Raw genomic sequence first — 23,519 nt, 5'->3', positions numbered from 1 at the left:
TCACTGTACAGTATGTGTGTGCGTGCGAAAAAATCGTCAGATTGCTCTGCAGTTGTAAAATCAATAACATAAGTACACTTTTAAAAGTATGTTCTCGTGGGGGGGCCTGGGTAGCTCAGTGGTAAACGCTGGCTACCACACCTGGAGTTCGCTAGTTCGAATTGAGTGACAGCCAGGTCTCCTAAGCAACCAAATTGGCCCGGTTGCTAGGGAGGGTAGAGTCACATGGGGTTACCTCCTCCTGGTCGCTATAATGTGGTTCGCTCTCGGTGGGGCGCGTGGTGAGTTGAGAGCGGATGCCATGGTGGATGGCGTGAAGCCACCACTCACGCTATGTCTCCGTGGCAACGCGCTCAACATGCCACGTGATAAGATGTGTGGGTTGATGGTCTCAGATGCGGAGGCAACTGGGATTCATCTTCCGCCACCCGGATTGAGGCGAATCGCTACGCGACCACAAGGACTTTAAAAATAGCGCACTGGGAATTGGGCATTCCAAATTGGGTAAAAAGGGGAAAAATCTAAAAAAAAAGAAAAAAAAAGTACGTTCTCCAACTCTGCAAATTATTCAATAGAACACCTGTTTTATCGTACTTGCGCATGCCACACATTGTCATTTTTAACTGAAAATGCTGACTATATCGAGACAACATCAAATATAGGCTACTACGGATCAGGTAAATGACTAATATGACTGATAAAAAATAGACCGTGATGGAAATGTTACAACTGGGTCCGTCAGATAATTGTAGTGCAACCTCTTTATGATGACCTGTAAAGCTGGCACTTGTGTGTCAATGGCAAAAAAATTAATCACGAAAATCCTACTAAATGTATTAAAAGTGACAAGCAAAAAATGTCAGCCAAAGGAGCATTTGTCATTAAAATTTTATTTTTAAGGAAGTACCTGGAAAGGTAGGAGGACTGGAAAGTGTGAAGTGTAGTATACATTTTTCTTTTTCTTTTCTGTTTTTATTTTATGGCCATAATTAAGAGTATTACTGGAACTATTCATTAAATGTATGAAATAAATGACATTGATGACTTTTCCACAAAGAAGTCCAGGTATGCGCAGTTTTGAAACCACATTTCCTTTATTTTATTTATTTTTTTTGTTATAATTTAATTAATAATTTAATTATTAAATTCAAACAAGCTAATTTTATTTAATTATGTAATTAAATTATACCTAACCCTTACCCTAACCCTGTTTTTTTAAACAAACAGAAGGTAATTTGGAACAGGTTGTTAGTTATTGGTCAAATTTGTTATTCATTATAAATAATTTTTAGTTCATATTATATAAAATTGAAGAAAAAAAAAAAGGAAAAAAAAGCTTTGCAGTAAATCGGAGTTCAAGTGAAAAAGGGGGCTAGGGGTTGATCTGAAATCTCGTCTAGGGCATCAACAGTGTCTGGGCCGGCCCTGTATATATATATATATATATATATATATATACATACATACACACACACACACACACACACACACACACACACACACACACACACACTCACTGAGCACTTTATTAGCTAGCCTGTCTGGCACCAACAATCATGCCACGTTTTAAATCAGTGACATTTTTTCTCCATTCTGATGGTTGATGTGAACATTAACTGAAGCTCCTGACCCGTGTCTGAATGATTTTATGCATTGCACTGCTACCACACGATTGGCTGATTAGATAATCACATGAATATGTAGGTGTACAGGTGTTCCTAATAAAGTGCTCAGTGAGTGTATGTATTGAATGGTAATAATTAATTGAATTTTACTGTTGGATTTGAAGGACATTTATGTTTCCTTTTTAAATGTTAATTTTAGTACTGTGTTGGGTTGCCACTTGTCTGATATATGTCTAATGTAAAACCTAGATCCTGAAGCCATACCATTTGAGAACCACTCAAGGTTGCAGTCTGTGCAACAGAACAGCACGTCTTATGTGTCATATAGGCCTACTGCAGTTGCACATGATGGACTTACACAAGTCTACCACACTGTGTGAAATCATGGTATAAATAATGGGGGGGAGGGGTTGATTACTGGGGGGTTACCTCGGAATCTACACCCCTGAAAATACCGCTTCCTATCATGCTTAAATGGAAGTATTGACACCAAACCCTACAGAAGCCCCTCCCTCTATGCCTTTTGCGTAACATAATCGAAGTACATAGGAAACGTTCACTACATAAACAGACTGTTTCTCAAACCCTAGTGAGCTGCCTACGGTACAGTTTTGGACAGCATATGCACGTGCAGTAATTTTGGCCTCCATACGCGCAATTCGAGTCAGATCAGGTGAGTGTCTGATGCCCAAAAATGCTGTCTAGCTAGGCAGCTCATTATTATTTTAAATGCGTAATATGTTGGTCACCAAGCAACAACATCACACCAGTCCTTTGAGATTTTAAGCGCACAGACTATAAGGGGCCGTTCACACCGAAACGTGTTGCTCTTGTTAAACCAAACAAACTAGACGCAACGCTTATAGCAGAACGCAGGTGTCTCAAAACGCGCTGTTGAAATTTTTTTTTTTTACCTGACACTGCTTATAAAAAAGCGTTACTCTCGGAAACAACATAGGAGTGCATACCGCCGCAAAACCGCGTTTGGTGTGAACTGCCCTCAATACTGTTGTCTTGTACAAACCTGTTCAATTAAATGCAATCACTGAATGAGGGTACAGTAATACTATCATGTAGCTAGATGTTAACAAACTGATTTATTAACACGGCAACCAAAATTATAACCAATTTAATTAACTATGAATCTGAGGAATTTATTTTGAGGGACAACCAACATTATTCTGCTCCCCGTTTATAACGGTACGTACAATATAAACCATTAGTTTAAACGACGAATAGGCATATGGGGTAAAACTACAGGCTCATTGTCTGCAACAACTCTTTCAACAGCGCATGGCATGGCACAATCTTTCGGCCGTGGAAATGTTGTAAGAGTCAGACCTAAATATATCCGCCGACCACCCTCTTGAGCTCTGAGAGAAAGAGAGAGAGAGAGCGCGCGCTCATGTAAAGAGAGGGAGAGAGAGCGCGAGCGTCACTTTAGCAAGTGTCACCCCAAAACAACGACAAAAGTTGAGGACACGCAAACATCGCTGGAAGATGGAGGTATGAAAACAATTACTGTGATATAAAAACGGTTTTTGTTGTTGTTGTTGTTGTTGCTTTGTTGTTGTTTCAAACTTTGTGCAAGATCATTTCCTACTCTGCTCATCACGTTGCCAGTACACAGTAAACAAAAACTTATTTTGCTGCATTTCAGTCCACGTGCCACGAGATATTTAGCACATCTATAAGGGGGATAATATAATATAGATTAATTGATCGATACTTCATTTAAATTAATTATAGATATCATAAGAATGCATCATGTAACAGTCTATTCAGCACTGAAGTGGTGAACGTATTTGTATATATTTTAACTTTTTGTTTGGATTGAAAATATTATTATGGTAAGTTATTGTAAGTTAAATGTGAACATTTTATTTTTATTTATTTATTTTTTTTTTTGCCTTTTTTTAAATTATTATTATTATTATTATGGATAGATGAGAAAATGAGAAAAGATTAATTGTGCACCAAAATTTCAGTAAGTGTTCTGCCATGGTTAAAATGTAATAATCATTTACACCTCACATAGTAACACTGTCAGCAGGGATTTGTCAGGGTCAGATGTGACTGTTTTGAGTCTGTGGGTGAGAGAAGAATAAAGCATAGCCATGGCTCACAAAGTCTTACAGACTGTCCTCGACACCTGTCACTTTTAGCACACTAACACCGACCATGATTCATGCATCATTATTTTTGCAGAGGGCCCACTCATCAGCAGCATTGTTTTTTATTGTTGTATGGTGACTCCTTGAATTGTGCTTGGATCAAATTTCTAGCCACCAAAGAACATTGAATCCTTGACACTGCTTCCCCTGCATGTCTCAAGTTAGAAGAAAGTATGGCTGGAATGGCAGCAAGCTAACTGAGACAGGAAGTGGTGTAACCTCATCCGTATGACAGATTAAAATGGCGGGGTTGGATGGTGGTGTGTGTGTTTGTAGTCACGTGCATGCATATGTGCATTTATTTGCAGATTGGAGGTTTTTGATAATTCACTTCTTCAACATACAGCACTTGAATAAATGTAGTCTAGCAGTCAAAGGTTTTTACACAACTGTTCATTCTTCATTATTAAAATTTTCCATATTTAAGAACCAATGAACATAAGTTAAACAAAACAATCTTATATTTTGGATTCTTCAAAGTGGCCACTCTTTGGGTAAATAACAGTTCTGCACACTCTGGGCATTGAATCTTTGTAGGTTTCCACCTGGGCTACTTTTTAAACAATCTGGAAGGAGTTCACATTTTGGACACCAATTTTTTTTATTTTTTTGGAAGAAATGTATATGTAGAAACAATTTATATTTGTATTAGGGCTGTCAATTGATACAATTTTTAATCGAATAAATTACACGATGTGCTGATTAATTAATTGAAAGTGCTGAAATTTGACTATAAATATACTTCTTTTCCTGTCAAAATGCATTTATTTCCTTCTTAGGAAAGAAAACAAAACAAAATTTAACAATATAATGCTTAATTAACATTTTCCAAATAAAGCCTTCCACCGTATAAAGATAGAAATGCACTAAAATATCACCAATTAAACTAACATTGAACATTTCCCAAAGTCTAAATGGGAGGTTGACTAATAAACAAGTCTCCCCATAGGTTGCATATTCATTGCAATGGGCATTAAATCTCTTAAACTTGTCCTCCACAATATTAATCAGCCGGCAGACTGTGACTGTCCACCTAGTTACAGCAATCATGAAGCCGCATTCGTGATTCGCATCAGAGTGTCAACACCAGCATCAATTGCCGCTTTGAACTCCACATGAAAAGTGCTGCAGACAAAAATGTCTCAATCTGCATTTTGGTGATAGGTAAGACTTGGCGTGTGTTTCTGTGGTGAATAATATGCGCCTTAGGCTGAAAAATAACTGATTTCTGTCACAAGTTCCATCTAGGCTTGTTTTTTACAAACTAAACTTCACATTATTTGCATTGCCTCTTTAACAGATTTGCAAAAACATCTGGGTGGTACATCAAATGTGGATTGCTCCACTGGTATGAACATTCCTTATTTTATTTGTTTTTTAAATGTCTCCCTTTTTCTCCCCAATTTGGAATGCCCAATTCCCAATGCACTCTAAGTCCTCGTTGTGGCGTAGTGACTCACCTCAATCCGGGTGGCAGAGGACGAATCTCAGTTGCCTCCACATCTGAGACCGTCAACCTGCGCATCTTATCACGTGGCTTGTTGAGCACGTTACCGCGGAGACTTCATGCCATCCACGCACAACTCACCACGCGCCCCACCGAGAGCGAACCACATTATAGCAACCACGAGGAGGTTACACCATGTGACTCTACCCTCCTAGCAACTAGCATGCCCTGGGATTTGAACTCGTGAACTCCAGGGGCGGTAGTCAGCGTCTTTACTCACTGAGCTACCCAGGCACCCATGAATATTCCTTATTGTGCAATTTTCGTATGGGTGAGGCATGATTAATTGTGTTAATTTTGAACATATTATCTTTTATATAATAATAATAAAAAATAAAAAAAACGTTAAATTGACAGCACTAATTTGTATACAATAATTATTCCAAGCATTTCAAGCATAAAAGGTCATGAGAAACATTTACAGTATTCAGTTGAGTTTGTGATAATTGGCGATTAAAGCGCACCGTGTGGTGTTAACCAATATTATACAATTAGTGTTATTAAAATTTATAAATTTTATTGTTTATACTTATATTTTATTATACAGTGACTGGGGAAGTGAATTTGGAAATACAACATGCCAAACATATGACTACACTTGTTTTTGGTTCTGTTGTCTGGTTTGGGAAATTACTATGCGTTCAGAAATTGCTAATTTGCTCCAACACATAATCAGTGCAACATACTTCAAATCTGAATACATAATAGGCTTCAAAGCTTTCAACAGTTTTTGCACAGTAATGCTCTAGTCAGCATTTGCATATTTCAAGCTGGATAAATAGACATGTTTCTCATTCTCTGCGCACTTTTACTGACACAGAGCTGAAAAACATTCAAACATGATTTAATTCCTGTCATCAAAGAATGCAAGCTCCACTGCTATAGGTGCTATTAACACTGGGTTGAAGGTATTTCTTTTTTACAGCTTAGTGCTTGGGCCTATCTACATCCAGAGAACTGGGTTGCATGGACTCCTGGATATTTAAGTTCATTATCTGCTGAATGTCAGCTATGTGAACATGCGGGTCAGTGTCAGTCCCACCTCGGCAGCTGTTAGGGCGACAGTTCTCTCTTGTTTGAGCTGTATGCACTGTGTGCTCATAGACAACACAGAGAGATGTGGAGAAGGGAAATGTTATTGCAACACGACATCATACACCGCATTTACTGACAACAGTTAGTCATAAGTTTCCTCCCTAAAAGACTCTTCTGTTTGTTCTCTGTTCTGGCGAGAGTTGTGTGCATTTAGAGGAGTGATCGTTACCTAATGAAGAACTTGCTGAACCTTGTGCTGTGAGACTGTAAGAGCAACTGGGTGTGAACGCTGCCCTTCAAAATTCAGGGACATGACTTCAAATGGAGTATTAGCAAGTGATGTAAATGCGCAGTGCAGCTGTCCTTAGGACACAGTGTCCACATCTTTTCCTTGACACGTTTCATTTCAGTGTACTGACCTGCAAAGTCCAAACACAGTAACTACAACAACTCTCAAAACTGAGAAAAATAGCTTCAAAGTACAGCAGTTTGCCTTCGTTTTAGTGTGAATTTTGTAGTAACTGCTATTTTTCCACTCTGTCTTCACTGAATCTGAGGGTAGTTGAGCCAAAACTGTCTGTCAAAGGACAAATCATCCATTTTTAAATGCGTTTTTCACAAAATGTGTAGTAACTGCATTTTGCCTTTGTACAACAGTGTGGGTTGTTTGTTTCATAACTGAAGTAAGGTAATACCCTTTCCTGCAGAGTAGATCTCGCAGATGTCAGATAACACCAGAGACCAAGTGCAACAAGTAGAGGCAGGTTGTCCTGTGATGGGGACGTCCATCTGTAGACTCCTTAAACACTGTGTTTTTGATTCAGAAATTGGACCCTAACTAGGAGCTGGGTGTGAGGCCAGCGTGAGGTGGAGTCCATCATAACTCACTGACTCACACCAGAGTGTTTAGTGAAGTCTCGACTTTTCCAGCACTCCATCCATTCCAAATATTACAAGCCAGAACATGATGTCATAGTACTGGGGCACTCCTGGCTGGAGATCACACTGTGAGAAAGTGATTGTATGTGATCTCTGTTGTCAAGAGTGGTGGTCGACACCCAGTTCTCTGATGAAAATGTTTTTAGGCCAGAAACACACTCGATGCTAGAATGCATATGCTTCACCAATGCATTGCAAAAGCATGGTTCCACTGTACATATCATGTATTCATGCACGTGTTATTGTGGTAGCTGTCTCGTGTAGTCAGACCTTTGACTAAAACGGCAAAGGCCTGGGATCTCTAGCAGTTTCAGTTGGCCAAAAACCACCCAGTTAGACAGGAAATGCACTCTAACTGACATGTAAAGCGATCAGTTGCAAGGGTGAATTGTTTAGGGGTGGAGTTACCAGAGATATATCATTCCATAATAAAAGATGGTCATGGGGAAAGATATAAATGTAGTTTCATAAACAAAGTTCGGGAGGAGCATGTTCATTTAATCTGACCAATCACATTGCCAGAGTAAGCGTATATAAACAGCTGCTTACCTCCATGCTGCAACGATTCTTCCAGCATCCCTCCACCACCCTAACTCCTCCTTCTGCCTATTCATTAATAACCGCTATCAAAGAAATGAAATCACTGCGTTCTACCGGTTCAGGGTGCATAGATCCACAAAACAATTTAACAGAATCAAAAACAAGTCCTACACTCCTTTTTCTCAATTTCTTTATATCTTATTCATATCTCACAGTACAGGCCTCATGGCCTTCTTCAGTGTGACACAGTGTGAGGCCGACGTCTGGGTGGCATTCGAGCTCGGATCGAGCCTTGAGCCCTCCGCCAGGGACAGCGAGCCAAACATGTTTACACTAACCTCACTTCAGGATTACATTAACATGCGAACTACTGAATTTATATAATGGCACGTGAGTCTCCGCAAGCGGTTGCTATTTGCCTCAAATGAAACTCTTTAACTTTAAATTATTTGATGTCAGTAACTTGGCAAACTTTGACAAATCCGGTGATTATTTTGCCCTCAAATGCGTTCATTGTAACAACGCGGAACCTTGTATCCAGGCGGACTGATGAAAAGTCCTGTGTGCTTCTACCTGTGGAAGTTCCATCAAACCAACCAGTCAAATTTGCATTGAGTGGTTCGAGAAAGCGTTTTCTAATTTTGTGTGCTATGTGGTCCGAGGGCATACCGTTTGAGGCTGAGACTACTGTGGCAGTAACAAACCTGAGTTACCCTAAATTACCTTCAAATGTCTGTGCTATTAAACTGGAAGTTTTATTATTCAGGTAGCTAGCAACAAACATGTAGACATTTTAACTAACTTTAACTAATTTGCTCAGCAAGATTATCGTCAAACTGTTGCTCCACCATAACAGTCGTTGACCTGAAAGAGAAAACTGACCGTAGAAAAAGACTGTTCAAGCTATTACCCACTATAGTGCCCCTTGTGGCAACAACAGTGCAGTGTGTACTTGCATTGTGATATTAATTGCGTTCTGACAAATTTGAGAATGAAACAACTTGTGAAATTTTGTGATAAGTGGAAGCATCTGCGTTCTTATCCTTCAGAAAGGTCTGATGAACATTTTGATGAATAGGAATGTGGAAGAAGATTTTTGAGGGTGCATGTGGAAAGAGCAAGGTCTGTTTGGAAGCAACCGGTTATACAGCAAATTGGATATCCGAAAGCACAACTGGACTCACCTCTCTAAAATTCTCTTTGATCAGTGGATGCCTAAGTTAAAGTTCATTTTTCTTAACTTTTGGTTGCATTTTTCCTCTAAGGCCTTGTGATGCATCACACCCACTGGAATCAATATATTTAAAGTGTTCTCTGGCGCAATATAAACTCTAGTGTTAGAGTTGAAAAGGCTTTGTTGTCCTTTCTGTGTAGCCTATCCTCTCTCATGAATGCTTCAGTACAGAATAAATATTGTACCTGCTATCCTCATGTCTTTAACATAAAGAGATTCTTTATGGAATACTAATAAGATCCCATTTTCCTTAGAAAACCCAGCTGAAAAGACCATTTTAGATTGCCATCAATGTCCATGCAAGTCCAGGCCGGTTTATGGTGCTGGTCTAGCTGGTCAAGCTGTTCACCGGCAAAATTTAATTAATAAAACTGGTTGACCAGCATGGTCTTTCTACTGAAGCTACTTGATCAAGGACGGTCTAACCGGCAGGATGAGAATTTAAGAGTGGCTCAGGACAAAAATACCACCAAAATGCCCCTGAAATTTAAAATGTGCATATGCGCATGTGCATATGTTATCTTGTCATCATGATGTGGCTGAAGTTGAAGCAGTTAAAGAGGAACAGCAGATGACATGCCCTAGAGTCCCTCTTACTTGCATGCTCTGTACACATAACTGCTCCCATAATCATGACTGCTCATGTTTAACCAGATGACTCTTGCACCAGCACAGCAAGCCTCTGTTTTGGAGATGAAGAATGGCCCATGCTGAATTGATTATGTTTTTGCTGTTTGTGTTGTTGTTTACTTGCTTTGTCATCTGAGCATTGCCAACTATTGTAAAGAAAAATAAGCTTTGGATTGAATTTGCAATTACTGCATCACAAGTTTTAGAGATTACTGTGTTTTTTATGCTAATAAAAGCATTGTAGAAACGTCTCAGTTACATGAAGCTTAACCCTGGTTCCTTGAGAGGGAACGAGATGCTGCATAATCGCAATGGGGACACACCCTGAGTGTCATGTGGTCTGAAGCCCTTATACAATCAAGGCAATTTATTGGCTGATGGCCCTTAGCGACGCCACCAGGGAGCTACGTCACAAGCTCCATAAAGGCACTCGCTCCATGCCATTGCGTCAGATTTTCTGCAGGAAGGCACGAGCATATGCAGCCACTAGAGAGTAAGGCAAGCTTACACAGCGTCTCGTTCCCTCTCAGGGAACCAAGGTTACACTTCACGTAACCAAGACATTTACACACAACCCTAGATTGCTCAGATGGCTGAGAATGACCTCTTGATGTTGGGCAGCCAGAGTCTCCGAGTGGGCTAACGCCAACCAATCGTCGATATAATTCAAAACGCGGATGCCCTGAATCCTCAAGGGCATCAAAACGGCATCCATGCATTTTGCGAAAGTGCATGGTGCTAGTGCAAGTCTGAACGGATGGATGCAAAATTGATACGCTTTGCCCCGAAAGCAAATCTGAGGAATCACCTGTGCTTCAGCGCAGTCTGAATATGGAAATAAGCGTCCTTCAAATCTATTGTCACAAACCAGTCCCCCGGCTGCACTTGTGACGTTATCTGCTTTTGCTTTATCATTCTGAGCTGACATTTAATTTGCTTGGAATTCAAGCCTCTCAAACCCAGAATGGTACGCAAGCCGCCATGCTTTATCGTTCGAAGTATCGTACTCTGACAGAAGGGCAGACAGAGTCTCGCTAGAACATCCGTGTGGTCCATGAACAGGCGAAAGATAAAATAAGTTAAAATACCTCACATCCCCTGAAAGAATCCCGAAAGAATAATTGCACTGACGAAGCACTCCACGTGTTGGTTCGCCATCACTCCGCTGAGGAATATTATCTTATTCCAGCCCCCTTGCTCTGCGGCCAGGTTCACTGGACCCTGCATGATCCTCTCCGCTGTGAGCAGTGTGCTTCGAACAGGGAGGGGAGAGAGAGAAAGGCAGAGGCCACTCCTCCATTGCCTTATTCATGTGCATTCTCCCAGAATGACACAGAAAAAGACAATAAGGACAAAGGGCAAATTTATTCCTTACCTTCCGACAACGAATTCTCTATATAGTGTTTTTTAATAGCGATGGCTCAAGACGTGCTTGGTAACTCTTTTGCATGCTTTGATCGTCAGAAATTGGCCACCAAGCTAGGCCTCAGACCATGTCCAACGACATGCACTTTCGCTCAGGATGAGTGCGACAAACATGTAGAAGAAACTATTGTCCGTTCACATTTTATTCAAACTCCAACTTCTCAGACACAGAGCCAAAAAAAACCAAAAAGCTCTTGCACACGGAGCTCCAAATTTGGAGGCTGTGGAACTGGAACAGGTGGGGATAATGCCTCGTAGCGAGAAATTGCAAGCCTTGAAAAGCACAGCTGTCCCCATCAGACCCCCTGTAACCTTTAGTAAAATGGTTCTACATTAAATTGCTCTGAAATTTATGCTGTATAAAAGACATCCTTACCGTGTTCTCCACTCAAAAGGGAGGACAAAGAAACCTCGCTTTGACGTGAGTCGTTGGAATAAACACGGGCTTAGACAAAATAGTGCACCGAAGAGCAGAAAATATGACGCGATGGCTCGAAGCAAGCACCTTTATGCAGCTCATGACGTAGCTCCCTGGTGGCATTGCTAAGCGCCATCAGCCAATAAATTGGCATGATTGTATAAGGGCTTCAGACCAAGTGACACTCAGGCCGTGTCCCCATAGAGATTACGCAGCTTGAGTCTCTCGAGAGGGAACTATTAGTGATGTGTAACAGGGTGATGTCATCAGGGGTCATCTTTGCAGGTGTGTGTTAAATCAAGGCACAGCTGTGGAGCACACACACATGCACACAAATACACTCAGACACACACATGTTGTAAAACTCACCACCCACTGGGTCTCAATGGAAAGAGCTGCCCGCACCCTGCCTTAAAACCACTTTAAACTAGTAATGAGCTCAACACCCTATACTTAACAAGTGCAATCAACTGCCTGAGGTACACAACATGCCTTTGAGAAATCAAGTTGTTTTTAATTTTCTGAGGTGTCTCAGTTAAATATTCTGAAAATATAACAAAATATATGAAAACAATGCCAGGTTATTCATATATTTTAATAATAACTACTCTGCCCTGAAAGAACGTTTTGTCAAAACAGAGCTGTAACTGAAATCAGGTCTCCTAGACTATAATTCGTCCTGTGACAAATGGGTTTGGCTCAGCTATGCTCAGAGTTATTTTATAATCCACAATTGTCTGCACAATCAAAAAACTTTGAAGCCGTTTTTCTTAGTTTCCACGTTGGCGTAGTTATGTGTTTTGGTTTTGTAGATCTTGCCGCTTCTCTAACACTTTGGTTGAAGATTAAAGAGAAAGGCTCAAAGAGGGGAACTGGAGGAGGAAAAACAGTGAACTGGAGGAGGAAAAACAGTGTTTTCTCAGTTGCTGTTGTTTAAAATGGCAAGCATGCACTTACATCGCATCTCAGGCTTGGGAGCTCCGCTCTGGGAATGGTTTAGTCTCTAGGACAAGTCCTGATCTTCTTGCCATGTTGTTTTTGGCGGTTAGCATAAATAAGTTAATTTGTCAGTGACACTCTTTGAATGTTCTTTCTGGGGGGTCACACTGTAAAATGCTTTCTCAGGCTGAGTTCTGCATTTAACCGTGTGATGAAAATACATGCGTGACTGCATGATACGGAATTCTTTTATTTGGACTAAAGATTTATGTGAGAATGGTGAAGAAACACAGCGTACCCAGAATATAGAAGCATGAGGGATATTATTTTAATCTAAAAGTATTCCTTGATTTAAAATAGCAATGCAGAGGAGGATTAACTAACAGAAACTTTTTTTCCTCATGTGGGATTAAATAGGGCAAATGATGTCATCATGAGTTGGAATGCTTTTATCTTAAAGAGAACTGGAACTATTAGAGCTGGAACACATGGCCAGTAGACTCAGGCCAAACTGAGAGACGCAGACAGAAAGAGCCTGGAGAAAAGAGGAAAGAGTCTAAAAGATAAAGCTAAATGAAAAGGACTCAGACTAGTTAAATCAGACTGTTCTCACTGGGAAGTCATAGACTGTAGGTCAAAAATTCTTCAGCTAAAATCGATCTGTGCTTACCAAAAATTCGAGCCACTGCCCCCAGTGGCCAAAGCTAGAAGTGCTGTTGAACGATCGTATAGACTCAGTGTTGGGTGTAATGCATTACTAAGTAATTAATTACTGTAATTAAATGACTAATTCATTGAAAAAGTGAAGTAAAGGATTACTCTTAATTTTTCAGTAATTTAAATACAGTTACTTCTTTTGTTATTGTGTTAAATACTGTATAGACTATAGAACAATTCTATTTAAAACAATAGTGAATTTAAAATTGAAATTTAATGTCTTATGTTAAAATGTATGTTTTCTAATTAAATGCAGCACCCTTAAATTATTTGATTTTATATGATTAATTTGAAATAATTAAAAGAACAATTTCATGTCTATCTTTGTATTTTTCTTCTGGTCGAGGTTGATAAGGGTTTTAGAAAGTAATTAGTAATAAGTAATGCAATTACTTTTCAGACAGAGTAATTAGTACAGTAATCTAATTACATTGTAGAAGATGCAATTAGTAGTTAGTAATTATTTAATTACTTTTTTAGAGGAACTTGTATACACTGTATATATATATATATATATATATATATATATATATATATATATATATATATATATATATATATATATATATGCAGTCACTGAGCACTTTATTAGGAACACTATGGTCCTAATAAAGTGCCAGAAGTGGTCTTCCGCTGTTGTAGCCCATCCGCCTCAAGGTTCGACGTGTTTTGCATTCTGAGATGATATTCTGCTATTTTTGGTTATCTGAGTTAACGTAGCCTTTCTGTCAGCTCAAACCAGTCTGGCCATTCTCCACTGACCTTTCTCATCAACAAGGCATTTCCATCTGCAGAACTGCTGCTCACTGGATGTTTTTAGTTTTTGGACCATTCTGAGTGAACTCTAGGGACTGTTATGTGTGAAAATCAAAGGAGATCAGCAGTTACAGAAATACTCAAACCAGCTCGTCTTGCACCAACAATCATGCCACGGTTGAAATCACTGAGATCACATTTTTCCTCCATTCTGATGGTTGATGTGAACATTAACTGAAGCTTCTGACCCGTATCTGCATAATTTTATTATCACACGATTGGCTGATTAGATAATCGCATGAATAAGTAGGTGTACAGGTGTTCCTAATAAAGTGCTCTGTGAGTGTATGTAAATATACTTCAACTCAACTAAAGTTACTGCATCATTTACAACCAACTAACATTCCTGTTAAGATTAAGACTTCAGGGGGTGTTCAGACAAAACGTGTTCTTGTGCTAAAAAAAAAGCTAGATGCATCGCAATAAATAGAACAGGATATATAAAATTCCAAGCAAAGTTTGAATTATTTTTAACTTGACACAATGTATAAACACACACACACACACAAAAAAAACAGTGAGATGAAGCGCAATGGTCAAAGACATTAATCAGCTGCATGTTTACACAAAAAACAACTGAAAAACAGTTGTAGTGCAGATGGACGAAGAAAAAAAGTGTTCGGAGTGAACGTGTTTGGTGGTTTTCTGCAATGCGCTGAGAATGAACACTTTAATAACAAATTGCATCAGACCAAAGACATTGCCTCACTCCTAAATAATCACAGTGTGCTATCTTGCCAAGGCAGCACTGGTTCCCCTTCACTGATAGTCATAGATTGAATAGCCTTAGACAAAGATGATAACACCAGGCTGGAGAATCTGAAGTCATATTGAGCCCCTGTGTCCCCCTGAGAATAGTTGCATGGCTTGGTTCACAAAGAGCACTTTCTCAAAGTTTTCTTTTGAAATAGTTTCTTTTCATCACGTCGCACTAATGACCATTCGTGACTTGTAGTTTCCTGTGGCAAAAAACAAGACATTTTCTCAACCTTGTCTGTAAGCGTCAGCATTACAGAACATAAATTAGAAATCCTCAGTCAAAGCTGTACTAAAATCTGCTTTTGGAAGATTTTGACATTGCTTTACATTCTGCAGTATTGTGTATTTTATTGTTTATTTAAAGAAAGTGTGGAGAGAATTCACAAAGAAAAAATTGTGCCCCCTGATAGCAGTGTTTATGTTCACACATTGTCTGCGTTGTTTTTGCACACGATTCACTAAAGGTAACGGTGCAAACACATGCAAAAATATAGTGCTGAACGCAATTTGCACGGCACATGTCCAGATCTTGCAGGTTGGTTCGGAGTGCTGCTGTAGGTTGTGTAGTCGCATTTGAGTCTTCACAATTAATGAATTCTATTTTAGAGTTCCTTGTTATTGCTTGTTACAGAGTCTTTATTACAGCAGATAATAAATTATAAAAGAAAATGTGACTCACATTCATTAACATTTTTGTATTTCAGCAACATTCTATTGTAAAAAAGCCATCTGTGGCCGAACTAGCTGGGAAATTCAGTTGTCAAATACCTCATTTGACAGATGCTGAAGTGGTGAGCTTTCAGATCACATACACTCTGCTCATCCTCTGTCAATCCGCCTCCAGCTTTCTTATGCCCTATTTGTTTTTCCTGACCATGGGCACCCGCACCTTTTAAAAGCAGTCCAATTTGCATTGTCTCTTCCCTCCCTTTTCATTTTGCTTTATCTTCAGTTTCCAGCTCTCTTTTATTCTTCTTTCCTTGAAAATGTGTAGTTTAACAAAGAGTTGGATGGGTCACCATGCGCACCATCAGCTTGGTGGCAACAAATAAATGATCATGACAATATTAATGAAGATAACATTAAAATGTTAATGTTAGGTTAACTATACACAGAAAGGTTGTATAGTCATAAGGCCTGGATACATTTATTAAGAAAAAGTGAGGTCCAAAAGTCTGAGACTATTAGTGAAAATGCTTCTAATTAATTTTTTTTTTATTTCAAAACAATATTTTTCATTACAAAGAATTTTCTCAGCATAACAATTTGACTAAAATACTAGATACAATTTTTAACTTAATTTCAGAATTTCATAGTATGTGGTATTTACACCTTGCTTTAATGACAGCATGCATTTGAGCTGGCATGGCAAAACCTGATGATCCATGTTATCTCCAGAGAACATCTTGTGTACTTCAATGAAAGCAAATCTGACCTTTTTGTACAAATGAGTTAACATGGTCAATGTCACAAATTTGATTAGTGACCTAGAAATAGTGCAGAAACCTAAACATTTATTCTTCATTTTACATCATAACTTTTTATTTGTTTTACATTTTTCAAAATACTAAAAATGTATCTACAATTTTATATTAGGTTTGTCTCAGACTTTTCAACCCCACTGTGTCTATAGTCACAAGTTGCATATGGCTGTGTTTTTCTAAGGTCAAACCCATGTCTTTATATTGCAGGAAAGCATAACAGACTGGATGCTTGAGTAAAGTGTGTACCTGTATAATTGTGTAATAAAAGTAAGACACCTGATACTCATTTGGGTACTGAAATTCACAGGAAAACTGAAGGATTTTCTAGGTTAGTTCTAGGGCCCGTCCCCTACATCTCAGACAAGGAAGCAACTCTCTGTGTCTCATTCTTGGAAAGAAGATTACAATCTGTATTTTTGCCAACCACATTTTTCACTTATCATGTGCGACTTTGTTATATTTTCTGAAGGCATTAATGTTAAGACTAGTGCTGTAGTGCAATCGGACAATCTAGTCCTTATAAACTGCTTGGCAAGGTGTCATTCTATCGCTTAGGTAACAGACACCGAAGGAATGCATACTTCTGCATAGATATTAATAAGAGTGAATGTTATGTAATGCAGTGGTAGCTCAGCGGTTAAGGCTCTGGGTTACTGATCAGAAGGTCAGGGGTTCAAGCCCCAGCACCACCAAGATGTCACTGTTGGGCCCTTGAGCAAGGCCCTTGACCCTATCTGCTCCAGGGGCACTGTATCATGGCTGACCTTGCACTCTGACCCCAGCCTAGCTGGGATATGTGGAAAAGAAGAATTTCACTGTATATGTGTGATAAATAAAGAAAATTATAATTAATTAATTATAATGCTATGCTGCATGTCTGTTTATGCAGGTGACAGATAAGTTATCTTGTTTTTAACATTATCTACCTGTTTTTTCTCCTTTCATCTAATTTGTTTCTCTTTTGTAAGCCCTGTCGCTCAGTTTAATCACATTCTCAAACATTCCCTCCTTCCTAACTGTCAAATATATATATTGTTTTTTCCCCACAATGTTTATGCTGCAACATCAAACATGTTCTGTTTGTCTGTAACATTTGCTTTAGTCATATTCTGTTTTTATTTATTGGTTGATTTATTTATTTGTTTGTTTTTAATGCAAACAAATATGTTTTTTTCTTCTTCGTTTATTTATTTATGTATTTACTAATGTTAAAATTAACATTTGTTTATCTTATTTTTTGATAACTACACCTGAGTACTGTGAATTTACTCTGAGATCTTATTTTGTTCCAGAACAAGCCTGTGAGGAGGAGGCCCCCACGCTCACTGCAGCTACCTGCCAATAATGATGCAGGTCAAGGACAGGATGAGGTGAGAGGAGCTGCTGTTGGTTCATGGGACTTAGGATAAAAACAATGCCGGTATTACTGCCTGTATTATCAGAGTCCGTAATAAAACCCGAATCAACATCAGCTTAGCTTTTCAGAGGTAGTGACAACTCAGAGATCTGAAAGGATTTAAAAGCAACTCAGAGATGGCTTTTTTCTTACTCAACAGGGAAGATACTTTATTGATATGGTTTATGTATAGTTGTGTAATCACACACACACATACACATACACATCTGTGTGTGTAGAGAAATACAATAATTATACTATAATCGGTGCAGAACATTTTAATTGCTTTCACACTTGTGTATTTTTCTTTATAACAGCATTAATTTATATAAATAAATCCTTTAGTCCTAGGCTTGCCAAGGACATGTGAGTCTTGAAATGATGTTAACCACTGTTGGTAACAATGACAATCTATAAATTAGTTACTACCTTGGTCTATTTGCCCAGAATATCCTGCAGTTATAAAAACATTTCAACGTTTGATCTTATCAGAAGAGCAATCGTTATGTCTAATGTTAACGAATGTTGCCTAACTTTTGTAACGTCATTTATTTCAAAACATCAATGTTTCCAATAAGTCAAAATAACAGCATAAGATATGGCACTTATCGGATAAACATCTCTTCCTTTCATTATTTATTTGTCCATTTGCTCTGATAAGATGTCCTGTATCCATGTGTACACCGGTGCCTCGAACCACATTCATCTGCGCAGAGGAGCAGAGCTGAAGCACAACTTACGTCATTACCAAAACAATGTGCTTCCGCAAGACGCATGCAGTTTTATTTATTAACCGCTAGAGGGCCAAAAATTACATAATTTAGCTTTAATATTAAATAATATTTATATTTTGGAATCAACTTGATACCAAAGTACTAGTACTAGTACTAAAAACATTCAGGTGCTTGAGTCCTGGAATACCACCCATAGTGCCGCCCATGCATGGGACCACTTTTATGATGCTTTTTATTAGTTTTTGTCCTTTTCGGAGCCCGAGAGACATGGTTACTATGAACTGTTGTTGCATGGAAAGAGCTGCATGAAAAAAACTCTAAAAAATATTCTTCTTTTGTGTTCCACAGAAAAGGAAAAAGGTTTGCACATGAGGTTGAGCCCATAATGAAAGAATTTTCATTGTTGGGTGAACAATAACTATAAAGGAATAGTTCACCCAAAAATGACATTTCTCTCATCATTTACTCACCCTCATGCCATTCCAGATGTGTATGACTTTCTTTCTTCTGCTGAACACAGACAGAGAGTTTTAGAAGAATCTTTCGGCTCTGTAGGTCCATACAATACAAATGAATGCTGACCAGACCTTTAAAACTCCAAAAATCACATAAAGGAAACATAAAAGTAATCCATACGACAGCAGTTTAATATATGTCTTCTGAAGTGTTGCATATACAGTACTTTGGGTGAGAAACAGATCCATATTTCATTGCTTTTTTACTATAAATCTCCACTTTCACTTTCAGTTTCAGAATGTGAAAGTGGAGATTTATAGTACAAAAGGACTTAAATATTTATCTGTTTCTTACCCACACCTATCATATTGTTTCTGAAGACATATATTTAACCACTGGAGTAATATGGATTACTTTTATGCTGCATTTATGTGATGTTTGGAGCTTGAAAGATATGGTCACCATTAATTTACAAATATGACTTCTGGTTCATAAACTACTCCCTCAAGTTTAACATGTGAAATGTTTAAAAACATTTATTCAGATTTTCCCCAGCTTTTTTTATTATATCCAGAACAGAATCCCTAATATAAACCATCAATGTTTTATTCACCTAAAGAATTAAAAGGCTGTTCATGTTTACTTTATTGATTTCCTTTTTCATTCTTTCAGAAAGGGGCAGCAACAACATCACCCAGAAAGAATAGAAACTCTGCCCTCATTGAGAAACTACAGGTGGGGCATTCTTGCCAAAACTGTCACAGATATGTTTCTCTCTAGTGGACAAAGGTCAGTATTGCCATATCAGAAGTGGTTTTGTCTAATTTCACACAGGCCAGTCTTACACTGTCTCCAACGGCCCCACCGACCTTTCCCAAGGGTGTGGGGGTGGTGAAGTTACCGGTGTCGCCCAGCTCCCCCAGCAGTCCCTCTAGTCCTTCTGTAACTCTCACGCCCAAACAGGAGGAAGCTCCTGCTAGCTTTGAGGATCCTGCTGAAGGAAACATTCTCAAAAGCATCAACAAGGTTTGAGCCCTTCATCTGTCATCATAGACTCGATTAAATGTCCCGTGCACACTGACAGCAATTTTACATTTTCACTCCTATTGGTTGTCACAGCATCGCATCATTGAACCTTTTCATAAAGTTAAACTTTTCTTGATTTTGTGGAGTCGCTGAACATGCACACGTCACTGACGCTAATGTCGCTGTAAAATGTCTGGTCACTGCAAGTCACGCTCAGCATGAACAGGGCTTAAATTGAAGTTCTATCAATATTAAAGAGTTCACCCAAAAATTTAAATGTTCTCATCATTTACTCACCCTCATGCCATCACAGATGTCTATAACTTTCTTCTGCTGAACAGAAATTAAGATTTTTAGAAGAATATTTCAGCTCTGTTGGTCCTTACAATGCAAGTCAATGAGCTCCAAAATTTTGAAACTCTGAAATACCACATAAAAAAAAAACATAAATGTAATCCATACAACGCCAGTGGTTAAATCCATATCTTCTGAAGTGATATGATAGGTGTGGGTGAGAGACAGATTAATATTTAAGTCCTTTTTTACTATAAATCTCCACTTTCACATTTTACTTATTTTGATTTTGATTCACATTTTTCGTGCATATCGCCACCTACTGGGCAGGAAAGAGAATTTATAGTAACAAAAGGCTTAAATATTCATCTGTTTCTTGACCCACTCTAATCATATTGCTTCTGAAGGTATAGATTTAACCACTGGAGACGTATGGATTACTTTTATGCTGCCTTTATGTGCTTTTTAGAGCTTCAAAATTTTGGTACCCATTCACTTGCATTGTAAGGACCAACACAAATCTTTGTTTGTGTTCAGCAGAATAAAGAGAGTCATACACATCTGAGATGGCATGAGGGTTAGTAAATGATGAGAGGATTGACATTTTTGGGTGAACTATCTCTTTAATGTAGTGTTTCACATGAAAAGAATTGCCTGACAGTTTGAATATGTTATTTAAGGACTCCTTGTACTTAACCTGTATAGGGTAGAGCTCGCCATTCCATCAAGCGCCGACCACCATCTCGCAGACACAGGAAGTCCAGCACAGATGAAGGCGGAGAAGAGGTGGATAAGACAGCCTCAGCTGCCCTTGAACACACAACTCCAAACGGGCATGAGGGAGATGTGTTTGAGGAGCAGAAGGCATCTGACAGTGCCAGCACAGCATCGTTGTCCTCAAAAGAACAGACTGTGCTAGAAACTACATCAACAGATTCAGAAAAGACAAGTACAAAAGAGGCAGAACCAGAGGAGAAAGTGGAGACTGTGACTTTGGAAAAGAAAGAAGGAGAAGAAGAAGAAGAAAAGACAGAACAAGAGAAAAAGGAAGAGAAACGTGACGAAGAACCGCAGTTAGCCGACAACACAGAGTCTACAGTGCAAGAAGATGCATGTGAAGAGCCAGTCACACAACATACAGAACCTGACACAACAACAGATGAGAAAGAACAGGAACAGAAAGAAGAAGAGGAAGTAAAGCATTAGAGCCAAGTGAGTGGGTGCTTTATGTTAGCATTTACACCTGATTTAACTGCCAGGATGTCTTTCTTTATTAACTTACTTTCACATTCATGTTTGAAACATTCACTGCTGCACAGTATTTCTCTAGCACAAGTTATGTATTTGAACTTATTATTTAATTTTATCTCTTAAATTACAGGCGTGCTCTACATAGAGAAGAAAGTTCAAATCAACTGCTACACAACAAACAACTTCTCAAAACTCACAGCAAGGAAAAGAAATAATGTGAAGAACTTGGTCATAGAATAACTGCAGTCATATGCCAAATGCTCATAATTCTCTGAATGTACAAGTGAAACCCTCAGGTGCAGAGAACAACAGTCCATCCCCCCCCCCCGGTACAGTTTTAGTAATAACAGTTCTGTTCTGGGCTGCTGGTATGAAATTGGATATAACAGATTTGTTTGATTTTAGATATACTTTTTGGCTTTTGTATATAATTTTTAGTCCCCACTATTTTTATTCTGTTTATGTTGTTCATAATTGTATTCCTTTACTCAGTTGATCTTGCGCTTTTGAGTCTTGCTAAAAACTATCCAAAAATATCCAAAAATAATTAACCTGTTACTTGTCTATCCAAAGCGTTGGCTGTGAAACAAATATAAAAATGTATAATTAAATATGCATTTTAAGATTTGTATTATGCAGTATCATTAAAGGGATAGTTCACCCCAAAATGAAAATTCTCTCATCATTTGCTCACCCTTATGCCATCACAGATGTGTATGAATTACTTTCTTCTGCCAAATGTCTTCTGAAGCGATCCAGTTGGTTTTGGGTGAGAAAAGACAAAAATGTAACTCCTTTTTCACTGTACATCTTGCCATTGCAGACTCTAAGCATGATCATGATTTCAAGCTCGTTTACACTTCCTAGTGCTTAAAGCATGCGCAGAGCGCTAGATGGCGCTATAGTAAGTGTAATCAAGCTTGAAATTATGATCACCAAGGAGACTGGTTTCAAGATGTACAGTGAAAAAGGAGTTATATTTTGGTCTGTTCTCAAACGAAACAAACTGGATCGCTTTAGAAGACATTGATCAAACCACTGAAGTCTGATGGATTATGTTTATGCTGACTTCATCTCCTTTTTGGAGCTTTTGGAGGTCTGGTCACCATTCACTTGCATTGTGAGGACCTAGAGAGCTGAGATATTCTTCTAAAAATCTTTATTTGTGTTCAGCAGAAAAAAGAAAGTCACACACATCTGGGATGGCATGAGGGTGAGTATGATGAGAGAATTTACATTTTTGGGTGAACTATCCTTTTATGGTGGAAAGTTCTTTCTTTCAATAAGTGTCAGTTGAGGTCGTGATCCTGTAGCTGGTCCCAATCTGTCTTTTGGCAGACTATATGTAGAAATCTGATGTTAAATATTTTACATGTAAATGATGCTAAAATTATTCATTTCATATTTCTCTGTAAAATACATCTTTTAATCAGGACATTTGCAGATTTTCCAGCATTTTCCTCATGTCTATGCTGACCTCATGGAAACTCTAGTGAGGTATAGATTATCATTTAAATAGAACATTTCTTCTCGTTCCTCAATAAGCTTGTATTCTCTTTTTTAATATTGTAAATGAACAAATCACACTAGTATATTTAAATAACTGCAAAATGGCAAAGGTCCTGCTGTGCTAATAAGTGAAAGGATTCAGAAATGTTTAGCAGTTGCGATCAGATATTCAAGGTCAGTGGAGGAAGGATTAAGGTGGATCAACTCATGTTTCCTACTCAGGACCGCACTGAAATAATCCAGGACTCCTTGGTTTCATCCTATTGCTCATAATATCATAGCAGTCGAGTGTGACATAATAAAATAATTTGAAACTAATGAGGCAATGTAACGAGCTCTGTTAGGAAATAACAAGAGTTAAATGTTTTATATGTGATTATTGGGTAGAAATTAGGCCTGTTTATTTTTTTGTGTTTTGATTGCACCATGTCCATAATATTAATTGAATTGAATTATGAATGATCATGTTACCATTGGTTATTTGCCTTGCTACTATATAACCTCATCGTATAGGATAAATAATATCGATATGCACACTTATATGTTTATCCAACCATCTCTTTAAATTTTCCTGTTCCATCAATAGTCTATTTTTGCCTCTTGATTCTTAA

General features: G+C 38.4%; 1 protein-coding gene across 2 annotated transcripts; it reads left to right on the top strand.

The window, feature by feature from the left end:
* The first annotated feature begins 2,951 nt into the window (after nucleotides 1–2,951).
* LOC127428684 (capZ-interacting protein-like) lies at nucleotides 2,952–23,491 on the top strand. 2 transcript variants are annotated; one of them, XM_051677210.1, is made up of 7 exons: nucleotides 2,953–3,131; nucleotides 15,463–15,549; nucleotides 17,535–17,612; nucleotides 19,501–19,563; nucleotides 19,663–19,854; nucleotides 20,854–21,360; nucleotides 21,530–23,491. In XM_051677210.1, the coding sequence occupies exons 1-6, from the start codon at nucleotides 3,126–3,128 to the stop codon at nucleotides 21,352–21,354; spliced, it is 927 nt and encodes a 308-aa protein (XP_051533170.1). In that variant the 5' UTR covers nucleotides 2,953–3,125; the 3' UTR covers nucleotides 21,355–21,360; nucleotides 21,530–23,491. The 2 variants fall into 2 exon arrangements, with proteins under 2 accessions (XP_051533171.1, XP_051533170.1); XM_051677211.1 differs by lacking the exon at nucleotides 15,463–15,549 and having other exon boundaries at nucleotides 2,952–3,131.
* The last annotated feature ends 28 nt before the right edge of the window (nucleotides 23,492–23,519 follow it).

The sequence above is a fragment of the Myxocyprinus asiaticus genome, chromosome 38 (genome assembly GCF_019703515.2).
Source record: "Myxocyprinus asiaticus isolate MX2 ecotype Aquarium Trade chromosome 38, UBuf_Myxa_2, whole genome shotgun sequence".
NCBI classification, from domain to species: Eukaryota; Metazoa; Chordata; class Actinopteri; order Cypriniformes; family Catostomidae; genus Myxocyprinus; species Myxocyprinus asiaticus.
The sequence above is the reverse complement of the archived record's forward strand: the minus strand, read 5'-3'. Positions and strand labels throughout refer to the sequence as shown.